We start from the raw sequence: 16,378 nt of genomic DNA, 5'->3' as shown, positions 1-16,378 counted from the left end.
GGACAGAAAAACACCAGAGGGCTTATTTTCAGGGGAGGGCTTATTTTCATGAACATTGACAGCAATTTTAATAAACAGGTAAATGTGAACAAAAAAATGTACCTTTATTCAATAAGCAAATCACTGGGGAAGAACAGGATGACGCGCTCACTGCTGCAGCTCTGATTGGATGCAGCTTGGAGCGCGGTGTGCGTTTCACGGGGCGGGGGGGATGGTGCATACAGAGGGTACCATAATGTAGCGTGTAGCACAGGGGATCACCTTCACTACAGTAGCAATCTCAATAGGGCTTATTTTCGGGGGAGGGCTTATTTTAGAGGAATCTTACACAGTAAGGGGAGGGCTTATTTTCGGGATAGGTCTTATTATCAGGGAAACATGGTAGACACTGGAATTTATAATAGAGTAAGATCCAAATTTCTTTTAAAAAATAATTATTTTCAAGCTATGTCTATAAATCAACAGTCTGGAGGAGGTTTGTTAAATAACAGATTAATGACAGCAATGTGGACAGGGAATTCAGGGCTCACCTTGGGTTTGAGGGGAGCTGACTTGGGTAGCAACATTAATCAGAAAGAGCCAACTCTCCTCTCATATCCCCTTCCTTCTGACTTTGAAGAGACTTTTATGTTGTAATAGAGTGCATTAACTAAACATCTATATTTCTTTCTGCTTTCAGCATGAAAATTCCCTTACTCTGGGAACTCTCAGAATTTACACCAATGGTTTAAGACAGCCTCATTTTCACTTTAATGCTAATGAAATGGGATATGTCATCAGTGGATGTGGAAAGGTGATCTCTTAAAACTATTGTGCAAACAAATTTCTTGTTTTTCTTCTCTAATGCCAAAAAGGCCAAAACTAACTGTAGGCAATCTGTTGTCATAGAAAAAAGCTTTGATTTTGATGTTGGAGGACTGAAGTTAAAGTTCTAACTACTTACCACCTGTGTTATCTCAGGCAAAACTAGCTCCAGGGGACCTCAGCTTGCTTGTGGAAAATGGACAGTGTCACCCCTCTAGTCCAGGTCTTCATCACACTTGGATTATTACAATAGCTTGATGCTGCGTCTGCCTACCTCAATGCTCTGTTTGGCATTCGAAGCCTTTCACAACCTAGCCCCCTCCTTTCTGGTCTTCTCACACCTTATTGTGGAACACATACTCTTTGATCCGGTGACACTGGCCTCCTGGCTGTTCCGTGAATAAGGCACTCCAGGCCTTCTCTCTGCCCATCCCCCATACCTGGAATCCTCTCCCTCCTTGGCTCCAACTACTGAGCTCCCTGGCTTCCTTTCAGTCTCAGTTAAAATCCCACCTTCTACAGAAAGCCTTCCCCAACCCCTGCATTCTACTGCTTTTCCTCTTTTAATCATCTTCTATTTATCTAGTGTATAGCTTGCTTTGTGATATATTTATTTGCATGGTGTCTCCCCCATTAGATTGCAAGCTCCTTGAGGGCAGGGACCATCTTTTGTCTCTTTTTGTATCTCCAGGGCTTAGTAAAATGCCCTGCTTGGTTGTAAGTGTTTAACACATGTTTATTGGATTGAATTACATAAAATGGAGGAATTGCATTAGACAATCCCTAAAGTCCCTTCCAGTTCTAAAACCTATAATGCTATGAATACCAGACTGTAATTTGCACATGATCTCTGTAAGGGAGCCTCTGATGGGTACCATCATGTAAATTAGGCAGTCGTTTAAAAGGGGTTTATGGGGGTGGCTAGATGGCACAGTGAATAAAGCACTGTCCCTAGAGTCAGGAGGACCTGAGTTCAAATCCAGACTCAGACACATAACATTTACTAGCTGTGTGACCTTGGGCAAGTCACTTAACTCCAATTGCCCTGTCCTGCAAATAAAAAAGCAAAAAAAAAATAAAAGGGGTTTATGTATCAAGGAAGTATATGTCCACATTGTGATCTCTGACTCTGTCAGTGGATGTTAATGTACTATTACTCCCAGCAGGGGCCAGGGATAGCCCTCAGAAAGTAGGGAAGAAGGGAGCTGACTAATAGCAAAGGTACTATATAATATCCCTACAAATTTAATCTGGGTGCCTACTTCTGAATTAAAATGTATTGATCTTGGGCTGATGCTGTTCTGGAGAGCTGAACTTACATACCCTTCAGAATAGGGCCCTATCAACCACAGCCAGACTTTGTAAAACCGGGTTAGATAATGACTGCTGTACCCTTTGAACTCTGAGTAATTGTATGTGAAAGGCAGAATGACTAGCTTCCTCTAGAGAAAGGTCCCTTATGCTTTTATTTGACTCTTCTTAACTACTACTCCTTTATAAAAGTCTACAAGAAATTTGGGGGAGGAGAGAAGACCTGTGATTTCATTGGCAGAACAACCTCTCAGTGAAAAAATTCCCTCCACCAATCCAGATGATCAGTCAGTCAACATTTAGTAAGAGCATAATATGTGTTAGGCATTGGGCTAAGTGATAAACGTCCAAAGAAAAATGGAAAATAGTTCCAGCTCTTAAGCAATTCAGTTTGACCCCTGCTTCTAAAAGCTTAGGGTCATTAAGAGTTGCTTGGGACACTAAGAGGCCCAGGCACACAGTCAGTGGGTAACAAAGATGGGGCTTGAGTCCAGTTCATCTTGGCTGTGGGACCAGCCCCTGTTTACTGCCTCTCAGTTATAATAGCATGGTTTTGTTGTTCAGTCACGTCCAACTCTTTAGGATCCCATTTGGGGTTCTCTTAGCAAAGATATTGCAGTGGTTTGTTGATTCTTTCTCCAGTTCATTTTATACATGTGGAAACTGAGGCAAACAGGATTAAGTGACTTGCCCAGTGTCACTCAGCTAGTAAGTGTCTGAGGCCAGATTTGAACCAGTCCTCCATCACTGCATCGCCTAGCTGCCCTTGGTGATGATATTTGTGTTTTTCCACTAAACCTTTATATTTTATTTTGCTTAGGTGGGAATTATTAGTACTCAAGGTACTACTGATTTTAACATTGGTATTGGAGATGTGGTATTTTTCCCTATTGGAACCCAGCACTACATCAAGAGCACATGTGATGAGGATCTGCTTTTCATTCTCGCCTTCACCACTGGAAATCAGGTAAGAATTACATTTTTAGTATAACATATAGTTCAAAGGATCCTCAAGATCGATGCATTTGTGAATGGAAGAAAGACCATGGAACACACGTCATATCAGTTTCCAAATCTAATCTGCCAGATATATAGGTTCTTCACTTTAAACAAGTCTAACTCACAAAGATCTATATCTATACCCATAAACATATATAACATTTTGTGTGTGTGTGATGGAGATTATTAATTTTATAGGTATATTACTTACTTTGCAAAAATGTTTACCATAGAAGGTAAACAGGATAAAATTCTGAGTCCGACTTAGCAGAATGTCATTAAAAAGATATAAAGGCAAAGATGTGCATTTTGATTTTTTAAAAATTAAAAAGTGCAGGCTTGAGGAGAGACACTACACTTAGTATACTTGCTACATTTGGTAGCAGTGTGATATAGTGTCTGCAGAGTTGGCTTCCTAGGTAGCAAATCCTGTCTCTGACACAGACTGGCCACCTGATCCAAGGCAAATTACTTAACTTCCCAGGGCCCCAGACAACTCTCTTAAGAATAAATTACAGAACAACTATTAATCTGTATTGGTAGAGGGGATTTCCTTACCAGGAATATGCCTAGACTGAAGAAATCACAGCTCAGGACACACACACACAAGCACACATACAAACATAGAGGTTTCAGCTGACCAAAACCTTAATAAGAGGTAACAGTTTCCTATGGTGACTCCTTAAAAAGCAAACAAACAAACAAAAAAACCTAGTCCATGATTAGGTTGCATTAATAGGAATACAGTGTCTAGATCACAGTATCACAGGAAGGGTCTGCCCTGTTGTATCTACAATGGTCAGGTCACATCTGGAGTAGAGTTTGTATATGGGTGCTGCATTTTCAGAGAAGCATTGACAAACCGGAGAGTCTGCAGGAAATACAACCAAGATTTGAAGGGATTCAGTTCAATGCAGCAGCCATTTATTCCATGCCTCTTATGTGCAGTGAACTGTGATGGGCACTGAAAAGCATTTCATACAAGCAATAGCTCAAAACCTTATAGGATATAAGGATCTTAGATCGTAGGGCAGAATTAAGATTTAGGTAGAAGTTCTAGCAAGGCAGATTTTGGCTCAATATAAGAAGGAACTTTGTAACAACTGGGGCTGTTCAACAAGAGCATAGGCTGCCAAGCTAGGTAGTGAGCTCACTGTCACCGAAGGAATGAAACAGAGCTTAAACAACCATTTGTTAGGGATGCTATAGAAGGGATTCCTACAATTAGATTATATGACCTTGAGGCCACATGTGGCCCTCTAGGTCCTCAAGAGCAGATCCCTACCCCACCCCCATCATAGTATGTTTTAAGAAAGAGGTGGTTTACTTGTCTCTCTGTAGAAAGAGATCCGCTATGTAAAGTCAGGTATATTTGTATTGTCCAGTTTGCTATATTCATGCTCTAACATATTTTAAAGTTCATCTTAAAAATTGAAGTTGGGTCAGTCCTAATGTGGTGTTCTTTGATTTGTGTTGGCAGCTCCAAACCCTGGACCTGGATGACTATATCCATGCAACAGCTGATCACATCCTGGCCCAGCTTTTCTTCAAGAAGCAGAGTGAATTTAAGAAGATCCCCAAATTCACTGAGGATCAAGCCATCAATTTGCCTTAGGCCGATCTATGGCGTGGCATCTACTTTTCCTTCTCTACTCTTCTTTCCTAAGAACTATTTGGTTTCAGTCAGAGCGTTTCAAGTACAAAGCCATCTTATCTTTTCAAATAACTATGCAGCTTGCTCAGGGAAAGTGGATTTATTTCAATTTCAATTGAAAAACAAAAACAAAACTAAAATAACGTAAACTGTTTGACTGCATCTCTAATGTCCATGCACAAAGAAAGATCTCAGTGGAAACTGGGTGAAGCTTAAGATGTGTGTGGGAAGAAAATGATCGTTTAAATAGACATTTTTTTCTTTTTTGGGGGGGGAAGGTAGGGCAATTGGGGTTAAATGACTTGCCCAAGGTCACACGGCTAGTTTTGTGTTAAGTGTCTGAGACCAGATTTGAACCCAGGTCCTCCTGACTCCAGGGCCGGTGCTCTATTCACTGCACCACTTAGCCACCCCCAAATAGAAATATTTTCATAAAGATTTCTGTTATTTATGTATACTACTGTGTATTTTCCTATATCCATCCTTTCATAAAACAATCAAGCATTTATTAAGTATTCTCTCTGTTTCAGGTGCTGTGCTAGGTGCTGGCATCAGTAAAAATTGAATGCTATGCATTTATTATTATTTTTTTCTTTTTTGCCTTTTTTGGAGGAGGGAAGGCAAGGCAATTGGAGTTAAGTGACTTGCTCAAGGTCACAGGGCTAGTAAGTGTTAAGTGTCTGAGGCTGGATTTGAACTCAGGTCCTCCTGACTCCAGGGCCAGTGTGCTACTTACTGTGCCACCTAGCTGCCCCTATGCATTTATTCCTTCTAAATATACTGTAATTTCCTATAAAGAGACAGTGGTGGATACAGGGTGAATCTCAGAGTCAGGAAGACCTGGATTCAAATTCTGTTTGATACAAACTAGTTGGATGGCACTGGGTAATTCCCAATCTCTTAGTGCCCTAGGTGGTTTTCTAAGACTAGAAGTAAGAGAAGAGTTGCCAAGATTGATAGGTGGTTCTACCTGTGAAGTGTACTATACTGATGCAATCAGAGGTCTGGGTTGTTCTAATGTTCCCCTCACCCCATATTATAAGAGAGTGGATTTGTGTATGGAAATTGTCAGTATGTATATACATATGGTGAACCACTGCCATCTGGCACCATAAAACCTTGCGTAGAGGTTGTATGTATGTAGTAGTGGAGACTGCTTTGGACTGAATGCTTGTGACATGTACAGTCACATAACCTCTTAGGCCAATAGCAAATTTAATATGCACTTTTATTTATATATCATTATGCTCAGGAGTGAAATCTATTGTTTTAATTACACTTGTATAGTAAAGATAAATATTTAGTGTTGTTTTTTTTTTTCTGGGTTTACTTGAAATATAAGATATTATTATCTAAAGGAAAATGTTTCTGCCTCAGAATTTTCACTTTTTAAAAATTACAGTAGACTTGCAAGTTGTTACCTATAAAACCTACAAAAGCCCAAATTAGCTTTCTGAATATTTAAAAATAAAATAAACTGATACAGACCAGTAAGTGGAAATATTTTTGTGTATTGTGTGTATATGTGAAAATAGGAACCACAATCATTTTGCAACATCTTTTTTTTTCCATTTTTCAAATGCTTTATTAACTTCTGATTTACATCATTTCATTTCCGCCAGATTTTGAGTTACAAATATCCTCCCTGTTTTTCCCCTACCCACCGCCCCAAAATAGCAGTCCCGCAGGATATCCCCTCCTCCAATCTGCTCTATCCCATATTTTTTCCCATACCCCTTTCGACTTTTCCAGTAGGGCATGGTGGATCTCTATGCCCCAGTGCCTGTATATCTTATTTCCTGATTACATGTAAAATAGTGTTAATAATAGTATATATATTTAAACATTTGATTTTAAAACTTTGAATTCCAGATTCATTCCCTTCCTCTCTTGTCACCCACCCTTACTGGGAAGATAAGCAGTTCAGTATAGGTTGTGCATGTGTAGCTAATGCAAAACAATAACATAGTAGATATATTGTAAAAGACTGACTATATTTCCCTCCTATCCCACCTCCCACTTGTTCTATTCTCTACTTTGATCCTGTCCCTTTTAAAAGTGGGTGCTTCCAACTTCCCTCCCCCCCAGCCTGCCCTCCCTTCCATCATCCCCCCTCTCATCCCCTTCCTCCCTACTCTCCTGTAGGGTGAGACACCCTATTTAGTGTGTATTTCATTCCCTCCCCAAGCCAAACTCAATGAGAATAAAGTTGACCTATTCCCTTTTGCCTTCCTATTCTTTCCCTCCATTGTAACTATTTCCCTTACCTCTTCTATATGATAGAGTTTACCCCATTCTGTCTCTCCCCATCTCCTCTCATTATATTCCTCTCTCACCTCTTCATTTCACATTTTAAGTATCATACCTTCCTATTAAATTGCTCCTCTGCCCTCTATGTATACCTGTAAACATATATACACACATTCACATATGTATTAATATGCCCATATACCCTAATATATAGACATATATATACATATATGTGTATATATATACATATATATATATGTATATATATATATATATTCCCTTCAACTATTTTCATACTGAGAAAAGCTTCATCAGTTACAATTATTGTTTTTCCATGTAGGAATGTTAATAGTTCAACTTTGATAAGTTCCTTATGATTTCTTTTCCCTGTTTACCTTCTCATGCTTCTTGTATCTGAACGTCAAATTTTCTATTCAACTCTTGTTTTTTCATCAAGAATGCTTGAAAGTCCTCTATTCCATTGAATGACCATGTTTTCCTCCGAAACATGATACTCAGTTTTGCTGGGTAGGCGATTCTTGGTTTTAATCCCAGCTCCTTTGACCTCCAGAATATCATATTCCAAGCCCTTCGATCCCTCAGTGTAGAAGCTGCCAGATCCTGGATTATCCTGATTGTATTTCCACAATATTCAAATTGTTTCTTCCTGGCTGCTTGTAACATCCTCTCCTTAATCTGGGAATTCTGGAACCTGGCTACAATATTCCTAGGAGTTTTCTTTTTGGGATCTTTATCAGGAGGTGATTGGTGGATTCTTTCAACCTCTATTTTAGAACCTCTGGTTCTAAAACATCGGGGCAGTTTTCTTTGAGAACTTTCTGGAGGATGATTTCTAGGTTCTTACTTTGATCATGGCTTTCAGGTAGTCCAATAATTTTTAAATTATCTCTCCTGGATCTATTTTCCAGGTCAATAGTTTTTCCCATGAGATATTTCACATTGCCTTTTATTCTTTCATTTGTTTGGATCTGTTTAACAGCATCTTGATTTCTCATAAAGTCATTAGCTTCCATTTGCTCCAATCTAATTCTGAAGCAATGATTCTCCTCATTGAGCTTTTGAGATTCTTTTTCCATCTGGCAAATTCGGCTTTTTAAGGCATTTTTCTCCTCATTGCCTTTTTGAGCCTCTTTTTCCATTTGAATTCGTCTATTTTTTAAGGTATGATTTTCCTCAGTCAGGCTGTTGACTTTCATTTCATAATTTTCTTGCATCGTTCTCATTTCTCTTCCCAATTTTCCTCCACTTCTCTTATCTGCTTCTTAAGGTCCTCTATGGCCTGTAACCAGCTCATATTTTCCTTTGAAGCTTTTAGTGCAGGAGTTCTGACTTCACTGTCTTCCTCCTGTTCCATGCTTTGCTCCTTTTTGTCCTGAAAATAGGAGTCTAATGTTGGAATCTTCTGTCTGCTTTGTTTCCTTTGCCTGGTCATGTCACCCCTCAGTCACTTGACCCCTAGTCTTTTTGCCAAAGTAGGACTCTGCCACCAGACAGGGGAGCTTTTGTCCCAACTCTGGGGTTTTCTCAGCTGCCGGAGGTATTAGATGGGTGCCCTCTCTGAGGTCTCCACACGCTCTGGCAAGCTGGACACACACTCCAGGACCTCCACCCTAGACTGCAATCCAGATCCAAGCAGGTTAAAGCAAGAGCGATAACCCCTCAGACTGGTTGCTTGGTCCCCCTACAGTCTGTAGGCCAGTAGCTGAAGCTGCCACGTGGTGCTGTCTGGCAGTGCCTGGCGTTTCAGCAGTTTCTCGCCCTTGGGAGAAAAGCTGAGGCCCTCCCACTTACTGGGTCCCAAAGTCCAGATTGCACTGACCTCTCACTTTGTCTTTTGCATCTATGTGTTGATAATTCTGGAGATGTCCACAGCTGCTACTGATCTGGAGTCTCTCTGGCAGGCGGCTGGTCAGGCCCACCCTGGGGCTAAAACCTCCAGCTCCCAGGGGCCTGGGCTCGTCTCCAATGTCCTGGGCATTCAATAATTGCTATTCAGTGATTTTTTCAGTTGTGTTCCACTCTTTGTGACATCATTTGGAGTTTTCTTTGTAAAGATATTGGAATGGTTTCCTGTTTTTTTCTCCAACTTATTTTATTTTTTTGCTTTTTGGAAGGCAATTGGGGTTAAGTGACTTGCCCAAGGTCACCCAGCTGGTTTTTGTGTTAAGTGTCTGATGCCGGATTTGAACTCAGGACCTCCTGACTGCAGGGCTGGTGCTCTATTCACTGCACCACCTAGCCGCTGCTCCAATTTATTTTACAGATGAGGGATTTAAGCAAATAGGGTTAAGTAACTTACCCCGGGTCACACCGCTAGTAAATGTCTGAGGCCAGATTTAAAGTCGGGAAGATGAGTCTTCCTGACTCCTGACCCTGTACACTACTAACTGTGTGTAGAGGCCTTCAGTAATAATAACTAACGTTTATGTAATCACTCAAACTTTCAGGAAGTGCTTCCTACATGTGAGACACTGCACTGAGAACTGGGGATACAATAGAAGGTAAAAGGTAAAAACGTGGTGCCTGTCCTTGAGCATCTCACGTTCTAATGGGGGAGAAAATGCCACGCACAGACAAGACAGAGTCATAATAAATGGCAGACAATCTCAGAGGGAAGGCACTAGCATCAGGGAATACCAAAAGAGGCAGAAGATGGGATTTGAGGTGAGACATGAGGAAAGCCTGGGAAGCCAGGAAACAGGGAAGCAGGTGAGGGGAAGAAAAGGGGAGGGGAGGGGAGGAAAGGGAAGGGAAGACCAGGACAACAATGCTATGAGGATGCTATTATGCCTATTTTATAAATGAAGGCTTAACTAAGGCTCAGTGAAGTTGTCTAATTTGCCCATGATCACACAGCTAATAAGGGTCAAACCAGGTCCCTCCTAATTCAGGTCCATAATTACTCCACCTTCTAAGATGATGCTCCATAAGCCATCTCTGGGAATTGTGTTGTAACTTTTAAAAAATGTCCTTTCTACAAAGAACCAGAAAACTTTCCCTGGATTAAGCAAGGTCCCTCTTGTTACTGGCCCCACTGCCTTTTAGCTTCAAGTTCACTCCAGGCTTTTGCTCAGTTAAACAACTCATCCTAACTTAATGCATTGATGTTGTTTCCCTAGATGTTATGAAGATTTGGGGCTGCCTCCTTATTTTGCCTCACTAGATAAGAACTGCTTGAGTTGAGGGCTGCTCCTCATTCTGCCAGATGCTTACATGTTGCGAAAGTTTATTTCATAGCATCTGGTCTGGGAGTTCTACGTCAAGCTCTGTAAATGAGGTAATCAGGTCCTCCCACTGTTGTGGTTTCATGATGTGTTGTGGTGGAACTGTCTCAAAGAATTCAGAGTCAGACCACCTCTAATCCAAGTATAGGCATTTATTGAGATTGATGCCTCTCATAAAGTGGGCTAAATTTACACAGAATAGAGGAGTATCATTAATATTATAAAGGCAGGAGGAGTTTGTTAAGGGATTAGATAATGGAGGAGGGGTCCCCTCTATGGTGCGGTGGTTAAACATTGTGTTAAATGTTAAACATTCTAATTAAACATTAGCCCTCCAACTGGCTAGCTGTTGTGGTCCTATCTGTTTAAGGCAGATAGTGAGATATTGTGGTCCTGTCTTGGGTTAGATGGATGACATGGTTGTGACTGACTACAAGAACACACCTGTTCTGTGGGAATGGGTCTGAGAGCAGTGACCAGGTAGAGGCAGCAGCTAGGTTCCCATCACATGGACACACCTCTGTTTCTTTGGGAACTAAGAGTTCAGGGACACACCCATTGTTCCAGTGAGCAGTGAGGCATATTTGAAGAAGTTAGGATATTTGTGGTGGGGGGGGGGGGGGGGGGGGGGGGGTAGGTACAGTGGGACTGCTGTTCAGTGGGGACAGGCCTATAATGAAGTTAGAATATTGGGGCTGGGGGAAGAAACTTTATTAGGATTCCATCACCACCTTCAAGATCGACTTTGTAGTGAAATATTATGCTCTCCTTAGCATGGAAATAACAATGTGTTCTCTCTCTCTCTCTGTCTCTCTCCCTGTGGTTCCATTTTGAATCAGTGAAAAGACAAAGACAGACTTCACAGCTGCTTGGTCCTAGTAAGGTGAGACATGACGGCCCTTGGCCTCATGATGTGGGCCAGTTCAGTTCCTGAGGAGGTAAATTTCCTGAACCTTCGGAGTTTCGCATTGAAATGAACAGAAAGAGCACAGGCCAAACTGTCCAGCTTTAATCTTTTATACGTCTTTCTCGAGGGCCCTCTCTGAACTTTGCTTCTAGGCTGATCTCTGTCTTGACACTCCAGTCCTTTAGCTGGCATAAAGACAAGGCGCTATTGCCTTGCTCACCCTGCCGTCTTTGTTTTGAGTCATTTTATGCTTTTATTGGTCTCTCCTTCAATTCTTTCTCCCCTCAGTTGCCAAAGTGATTGTCCTAAAGCACAGATCTGTCCATGCCACCCCCTGCTCCATAAACACCAGACATCCCCTATTACCTCTGAGTTCAAATATGGAGTAATCTGTTTAGCTTTTAAAGTCCTTCATAACCTGGTTTCCTCCTATATTTCCAGGCTTCTTACATGTTCCTCTCCTCTGTGCACTCCCTGCTCTATGCACCAGCTTAGTTGCTATGCCTCACACATAACACTTCACATCCCCCTTAGCTTAGGGGGTCTTGGCATTGGTCGCCCTCTGCGCCTGGGATGCTCTGTCTATTATCTCTGGCTCTCAGTTTACCTGGCTTCCTTCAGGATTTACTCAAATCCCACCTTTCCCAGTACTCCAGCTCACAGTACCTTACCTTCCCCTCTGAGATTACCTCTTATCTACTCTGAATATATCTTGTCTAATCCTGGTTATTTCTATGTTGTCTTCCCCACTAGAATGTGAGCTCCTTGAGATTAGGGCCTATTTTCTATCTCTATTTGCATCTCCAGTGCCTGGTGCTTTGTTGTTAATGTTTTTCAGTCATTTCAGTCATATCTGACTCTTCATGACCTCTTGTGGGGTTTTCTTGGCAAAGGTACTGGAGCCTTTTGCCAGTTACTTATCCAGTTCATTTTATAGACAAGAAATTGAGGCAAACAGGGTTAAGTGACTTGCTAGTAAGTGTCTGAGGCCAAATCTGAACTGAGGAAGATGAATCTTCCTGACTTCAGGTCCCGTACTCTGTCCATTACACCACCTAACTGTCCCATGTTTGGTACATAGTACATACCTAATAAATATGTGCTAATTGATTATCTGGATGCTTTTAATTGGTCACAGCTTATGGGATTGTCTCTATGGCACTAACAAAACTTATTTCATAGGTGTTATGGGGGACCTTTTTCTTATGTGATTACTATAGTCCATTTCATGATTTATAGTGTCCCATGATGCATGAGAATCTGTTTGTAGAACTAAGTCTAAAGGATGGATTAGCTGCCTGTATGGGGTTTATTTCCATTTATTGCCTACTGTATACTGAGATTGATAGTGCAGTTCCCACTTTGAGAGAATTTCTTTCTCAGGAGAAGAAACTGACATTAAATGTAGTGTATTCTGACCTTTTTGACCTACTGTAAAGAGTTCATATTTCTCTTTGAAGTATAACTTGTGACCATTTAGATTTCCGGCTAAAAATTCAGCAGCTTGGGGTGGCCTGATAGCACAGCGAGTAAGAGCACCGGCCCCAGTGTTGGGATGACCTGGGATCAAATCCGGGCTCAGACGCTTATTACCCACCCAGAAACACCTGGCCGTGTAACCTTGAGCAAGTTACTTAACCCCAATTGCTTAGGGGCAGCCAGGTGGCTCAGCGACTAAGAGCACCGGCTCCAGTGTCGGGATGACCTGGATCAAATCTGGGCTCAGATACTCAGCACCACACCCAGAAACACCTGGCTGTGTAACCTTGAGCAAGTTACTTAACCCCAATTGCTTAAAAAAAAATTCAGCAGTTCTCTCCCCATCCTCCCTTTTATAACTTTTGTGAGAAGTCATACTGCAGAAACTCCCACCCAGTCTAAGATAACAGGGGCTTCCTATTCATTCTCCCCATGAGAACCTACACTGGGCAGGCTGCCCACACTAAGATAACAGCCTCTCAAGGGTGCTGAATGTCTGCCAAAGCTGAGCTGCCCAACAGCTCTATCATAAGGTCACAAAGAATGTGACCTTGGCCACCTCTAGCCTGGCAAATCAGTCCCTCCCTTCCCATTGCCCTCAACTTTCTAAGCCAGATCAAAAGGGAGACTTTACTAATAACTGCTCTGCAAGCAAGACTTGTTCCTCTACACAAATAGTGATGATGATGATGACGATACATTTTTATAACAGTTCACAAAGAACACTCTGATCTTGGTTCCCACTTTGCACCTTATACAATTTGGGGTTCCTACAAACAATTTCCTGGGTATTTCTAAGGTTCATTTGAACCAACCATTATCCATAGCGAGTCTTTAGAATTATTATAATTATGACATTGTATCTTTTGCTAAACCTCAGGTGATAAGGTAACATCCACATTAAACAAAACAGTAAGGATCTTCAAATGAGTCTTTTAGCAATTGGATGAACACACACGTCCAAAGGCATAAAAAGAAATGGCATATTTTCATTCCTGAAATTCAGATAAAGAGGGAGATGTCTCCCCACCACTACCCTACATTCCAGCGTTCAATTTCCATTTCAGCCCCTGGCTACTGAAGGGTGGATGGCATTCTGTTCTCAAATATGGTACAATTTTGTATTTTGGATGCCCAGTCCAAGATGTGAAGTTATTCTGCCCGTGACCAGCAGGTGGTAGTAAAGTATCACTAGAAACAATGTGCAAACTTTTGATGCTGCTTTGTCCCCAAAGCACAGAATTGTGTAATTGTAAAGAGCCAGGAAGGCCATCTGCTCTGACCCTTAACTACAGAGAAATCCTTTCTACAGGACCCCGCTTTTGTTAGAGTTTATATATATGGAGGGCTCATTCCTCTCCAAGGCAGCCCATTTCATTTTGGATGGCCCTACTGGTTGACATTTTTCCTTACCTTGAGACTAAATCATCTTCTGGTCCAAGCAGAACAAGTATAAACATGAAGCCCCTTCAAATGTCTGAATATGGCTGCTTTGTTCTCACTAAATATACTTCTCCAAGGCTAAACATTGCAAATTCCTTCAACTAATCTCTCTGACCAATCCTGGTTGCGTTCCAATTGGTGAATCTGAAACAGCAGTTACTTCGTTCTCTTTATGTCCCTTCCCCCATCTCCCTCTCCTTCTGTCAAATGGGTCTCCGTTATCTCCTTCCATTAATTCCCTTGTCCTGGCCAAGGACTCACAAATGGACTGCAAAAATGTACGAGAGTAGCTCTGCTTGCGAATGCTGCGTCTGACGGAGTCCAGAAAACTTCTGGGCTCAAAGTCTTTCTCCTCGATAAGAGTTTTATCAAATATACATAGTCAATGCAGAGGAGCCCCACGATAAAATGCATGTACCATAGACCAAAGAGCTCATTCCTGTGAACAGTGACATCCAAAAGATGGCTTTTTCTGTATAAATGAGGCATTTGATTCTCTGAAATCATCCTTCTGGGTGCAGCAAGTAACTCCTCTATGCCTTGTCTCCCAGATCATAGCATGCAGAGCTGAGAGGAACCTTGGGGATCTTGTAGCCCAGCCCTTTCAATGTGAAGATGAGGAAACTGAAGCTCTAAGTGGTTCACCCAATGTCGTGTAAATAGTGAGTAGCAGGGCAGGGATTAGAACCCAGGGCCCCTAAATCCAAATCTATTTGTTTTTCATAAATATTCCATTTAATGTTTTATTTTAATATTGCTTAATTTCTCCCCATATCCCTGACCTCCTGTCTCAAGAGAGTTATTCAGATAAATACTTTTTTTTAAGAAAAAGAGTAAGAAGAGAAAAAAAGAATCAGAAAAAAATAAATCCATTGAAAAAAATTAAAAAACGCATGCAATGTTCCACATTTGGGGACCTCTCACCTCTACAAAGGAGAGGGGAAGGTATCTTTTCACAGCTCTTCTTGGAACCATGCTTATTCCTTCTTGTTAATTTTGTACCATTTTCTTTCAGTTGCTTTGTGTCCCAAACTGAACTCATTGTCTTCTCCTTCAAACTCTTTCTTCCCTTTTGCTGTTGAAAGAAGAACCATCCTTCCAGTCACCCAAGTTCACAAGCTTGGTATCACCCTCAGCTCCTAATTCTCCATACCTTTATATCCAATTAGGTATTGAGGCCTGTCAATTTTACCTTGCAACATCTCTCACATATGCCTCCTCCTTTCCTATGAAACTGCCACCATCTTGGTACAGGCCTTCCTGCTGGTTGATCTCCCTTGATGCAAGACTCTCCTTTTTCCAATTCATCCTCTACTCAGCTGTCAAAATTGTCTTCTTAAAGCACCAGTGTAACTGTATTACCCTTCCCTTCTCAGTAAACTCTGATGGCTCCCCATGACCTCCAGGATCAACTATAAAATCTGACTCTTGCAAAATGCGCTCTGCCAGCATGCTACTGTTGCTCTGCGCCCTGGGTCTGGGGCTCTGTGCCCTCGTGAATTCTTCAAGGACTGGGGGCATGAGGAAAAGACGGTTGTCCGTGACTGCCAAGGTCTTCTGTGATATAAGAATTAGAGGCAACGACATAGGCAGAATTGTGATTGACATGTTTGGCAAAGTTGTACCCAAGGAGAACTTCATTGCTCTGGCAACTGGAGAAAAAGCTATGGATACAAAGGAAGCAAATTTCATTTTGTGATCAAAGATTTCGTGATTCAGGGAGGAGACTTTATTGCTGCAGATGCACTGGAGGTACTAGTATCTATGGAGACAGCTTTTCTGATGAGAACTTTAAGCTCAAGCATTATGACATTGAATGGGTCAGCATGGCAAATTCTGGGTCAGAAATGAATGGTTGTCAGTTCTTCATTACTGTGATCAAGCCTACCTGGTTGGATGGAAAACATGTAGTATTTGGGTAAGTCATTGATGGAATGGTTTTGATGAACTCCATAGAACTCCAGCAAGCAGATGAACATGATTGCTCACTTACAGACTGTGTGATTACAAATAGTGGCAAGATAAATCTAAAAGACCCATTTGAGGTTGAAGTTAATAACTGGTAACAACTTGAAGAAAAAGAGAACAAAACTGATGTTAAGTCTCAGGGGAAACTTTGGGGTATTTAGAGTGACTTTTTTTTGTTCCTTATTTTTTTTTCACAAAAATGTATAGCAAATTTGTTCAAGAGCCAGGAAATAGTAGCACAGATCAAGCAGAAAGAATTTTAAAGAAATTGTTCATTTCAGCAGCTTGGAACTTAGAGGAGTGCCAGAAAAAATAATA

The 16,378-nt window shown here is 41.4% G+C and overlaps 1 protein-coding gene and 1 pseudogene across 1 annotated transcript in view; both read left to right on the top strand.

Moving 5' to 3' along the window:
* The window catches only part of LOC138173825 (oxalate decarboxylase OxdD-like), a 22,037-nt gene extending 15,787 nt beyond the window's left edge, over window positions 1–6,250 (top strand). Inside the window, exons 7-9 of the mRNA XM_069103921.1 lie at window positions 680–793; window positions 2,936–3,082; window positions 4,595–6,250. Of these exons, the coding sequence (XP_068960022.1) occupies window positions 680–793; window positions 2,936–3,082; window positions 4,595–4,729 (396 nt within the window). The 3' untranslated portion in view covers window positions 4,730–6,250. The remainder of the gene's footprint in view (window positions 1–679; window positions 794–2,935; window positions 3,083–4,594) is intronic.
* Window positions 6,251–15,527: 9,277 nt separating this feature from the next.
* Window positions 15,528–16,158, top strand: LOC138173817 (peptidyl-prolyl cis-trans isomerase C pseudogene; annotated as a pseudogene).
* The last annotated feature ends 220 nt before the right edge of the window (window positions 16,159–16,378 follow it).

This window comes from Petaurus breviceps, unplaced genomic scaffold (genome assembly GCF_028583685.1).
Source record: "Petaurus breviceps papuanus isolate PSGF00001 unplaced genomic scaffold, PetGlider_PUasm1.0 129, whole genome shotgun sequence".
Lineage (NCBI taxonomy): Eukaryota > Metazoa > Chordata > Mammalia > Diprotodontia > Petauridae > Petaurus > Petaurus breviceps.
Note: the sequence above shows the minus strand (reverse complement) of the source record. Positions and strands in the feature narration are given on the sequence as shown.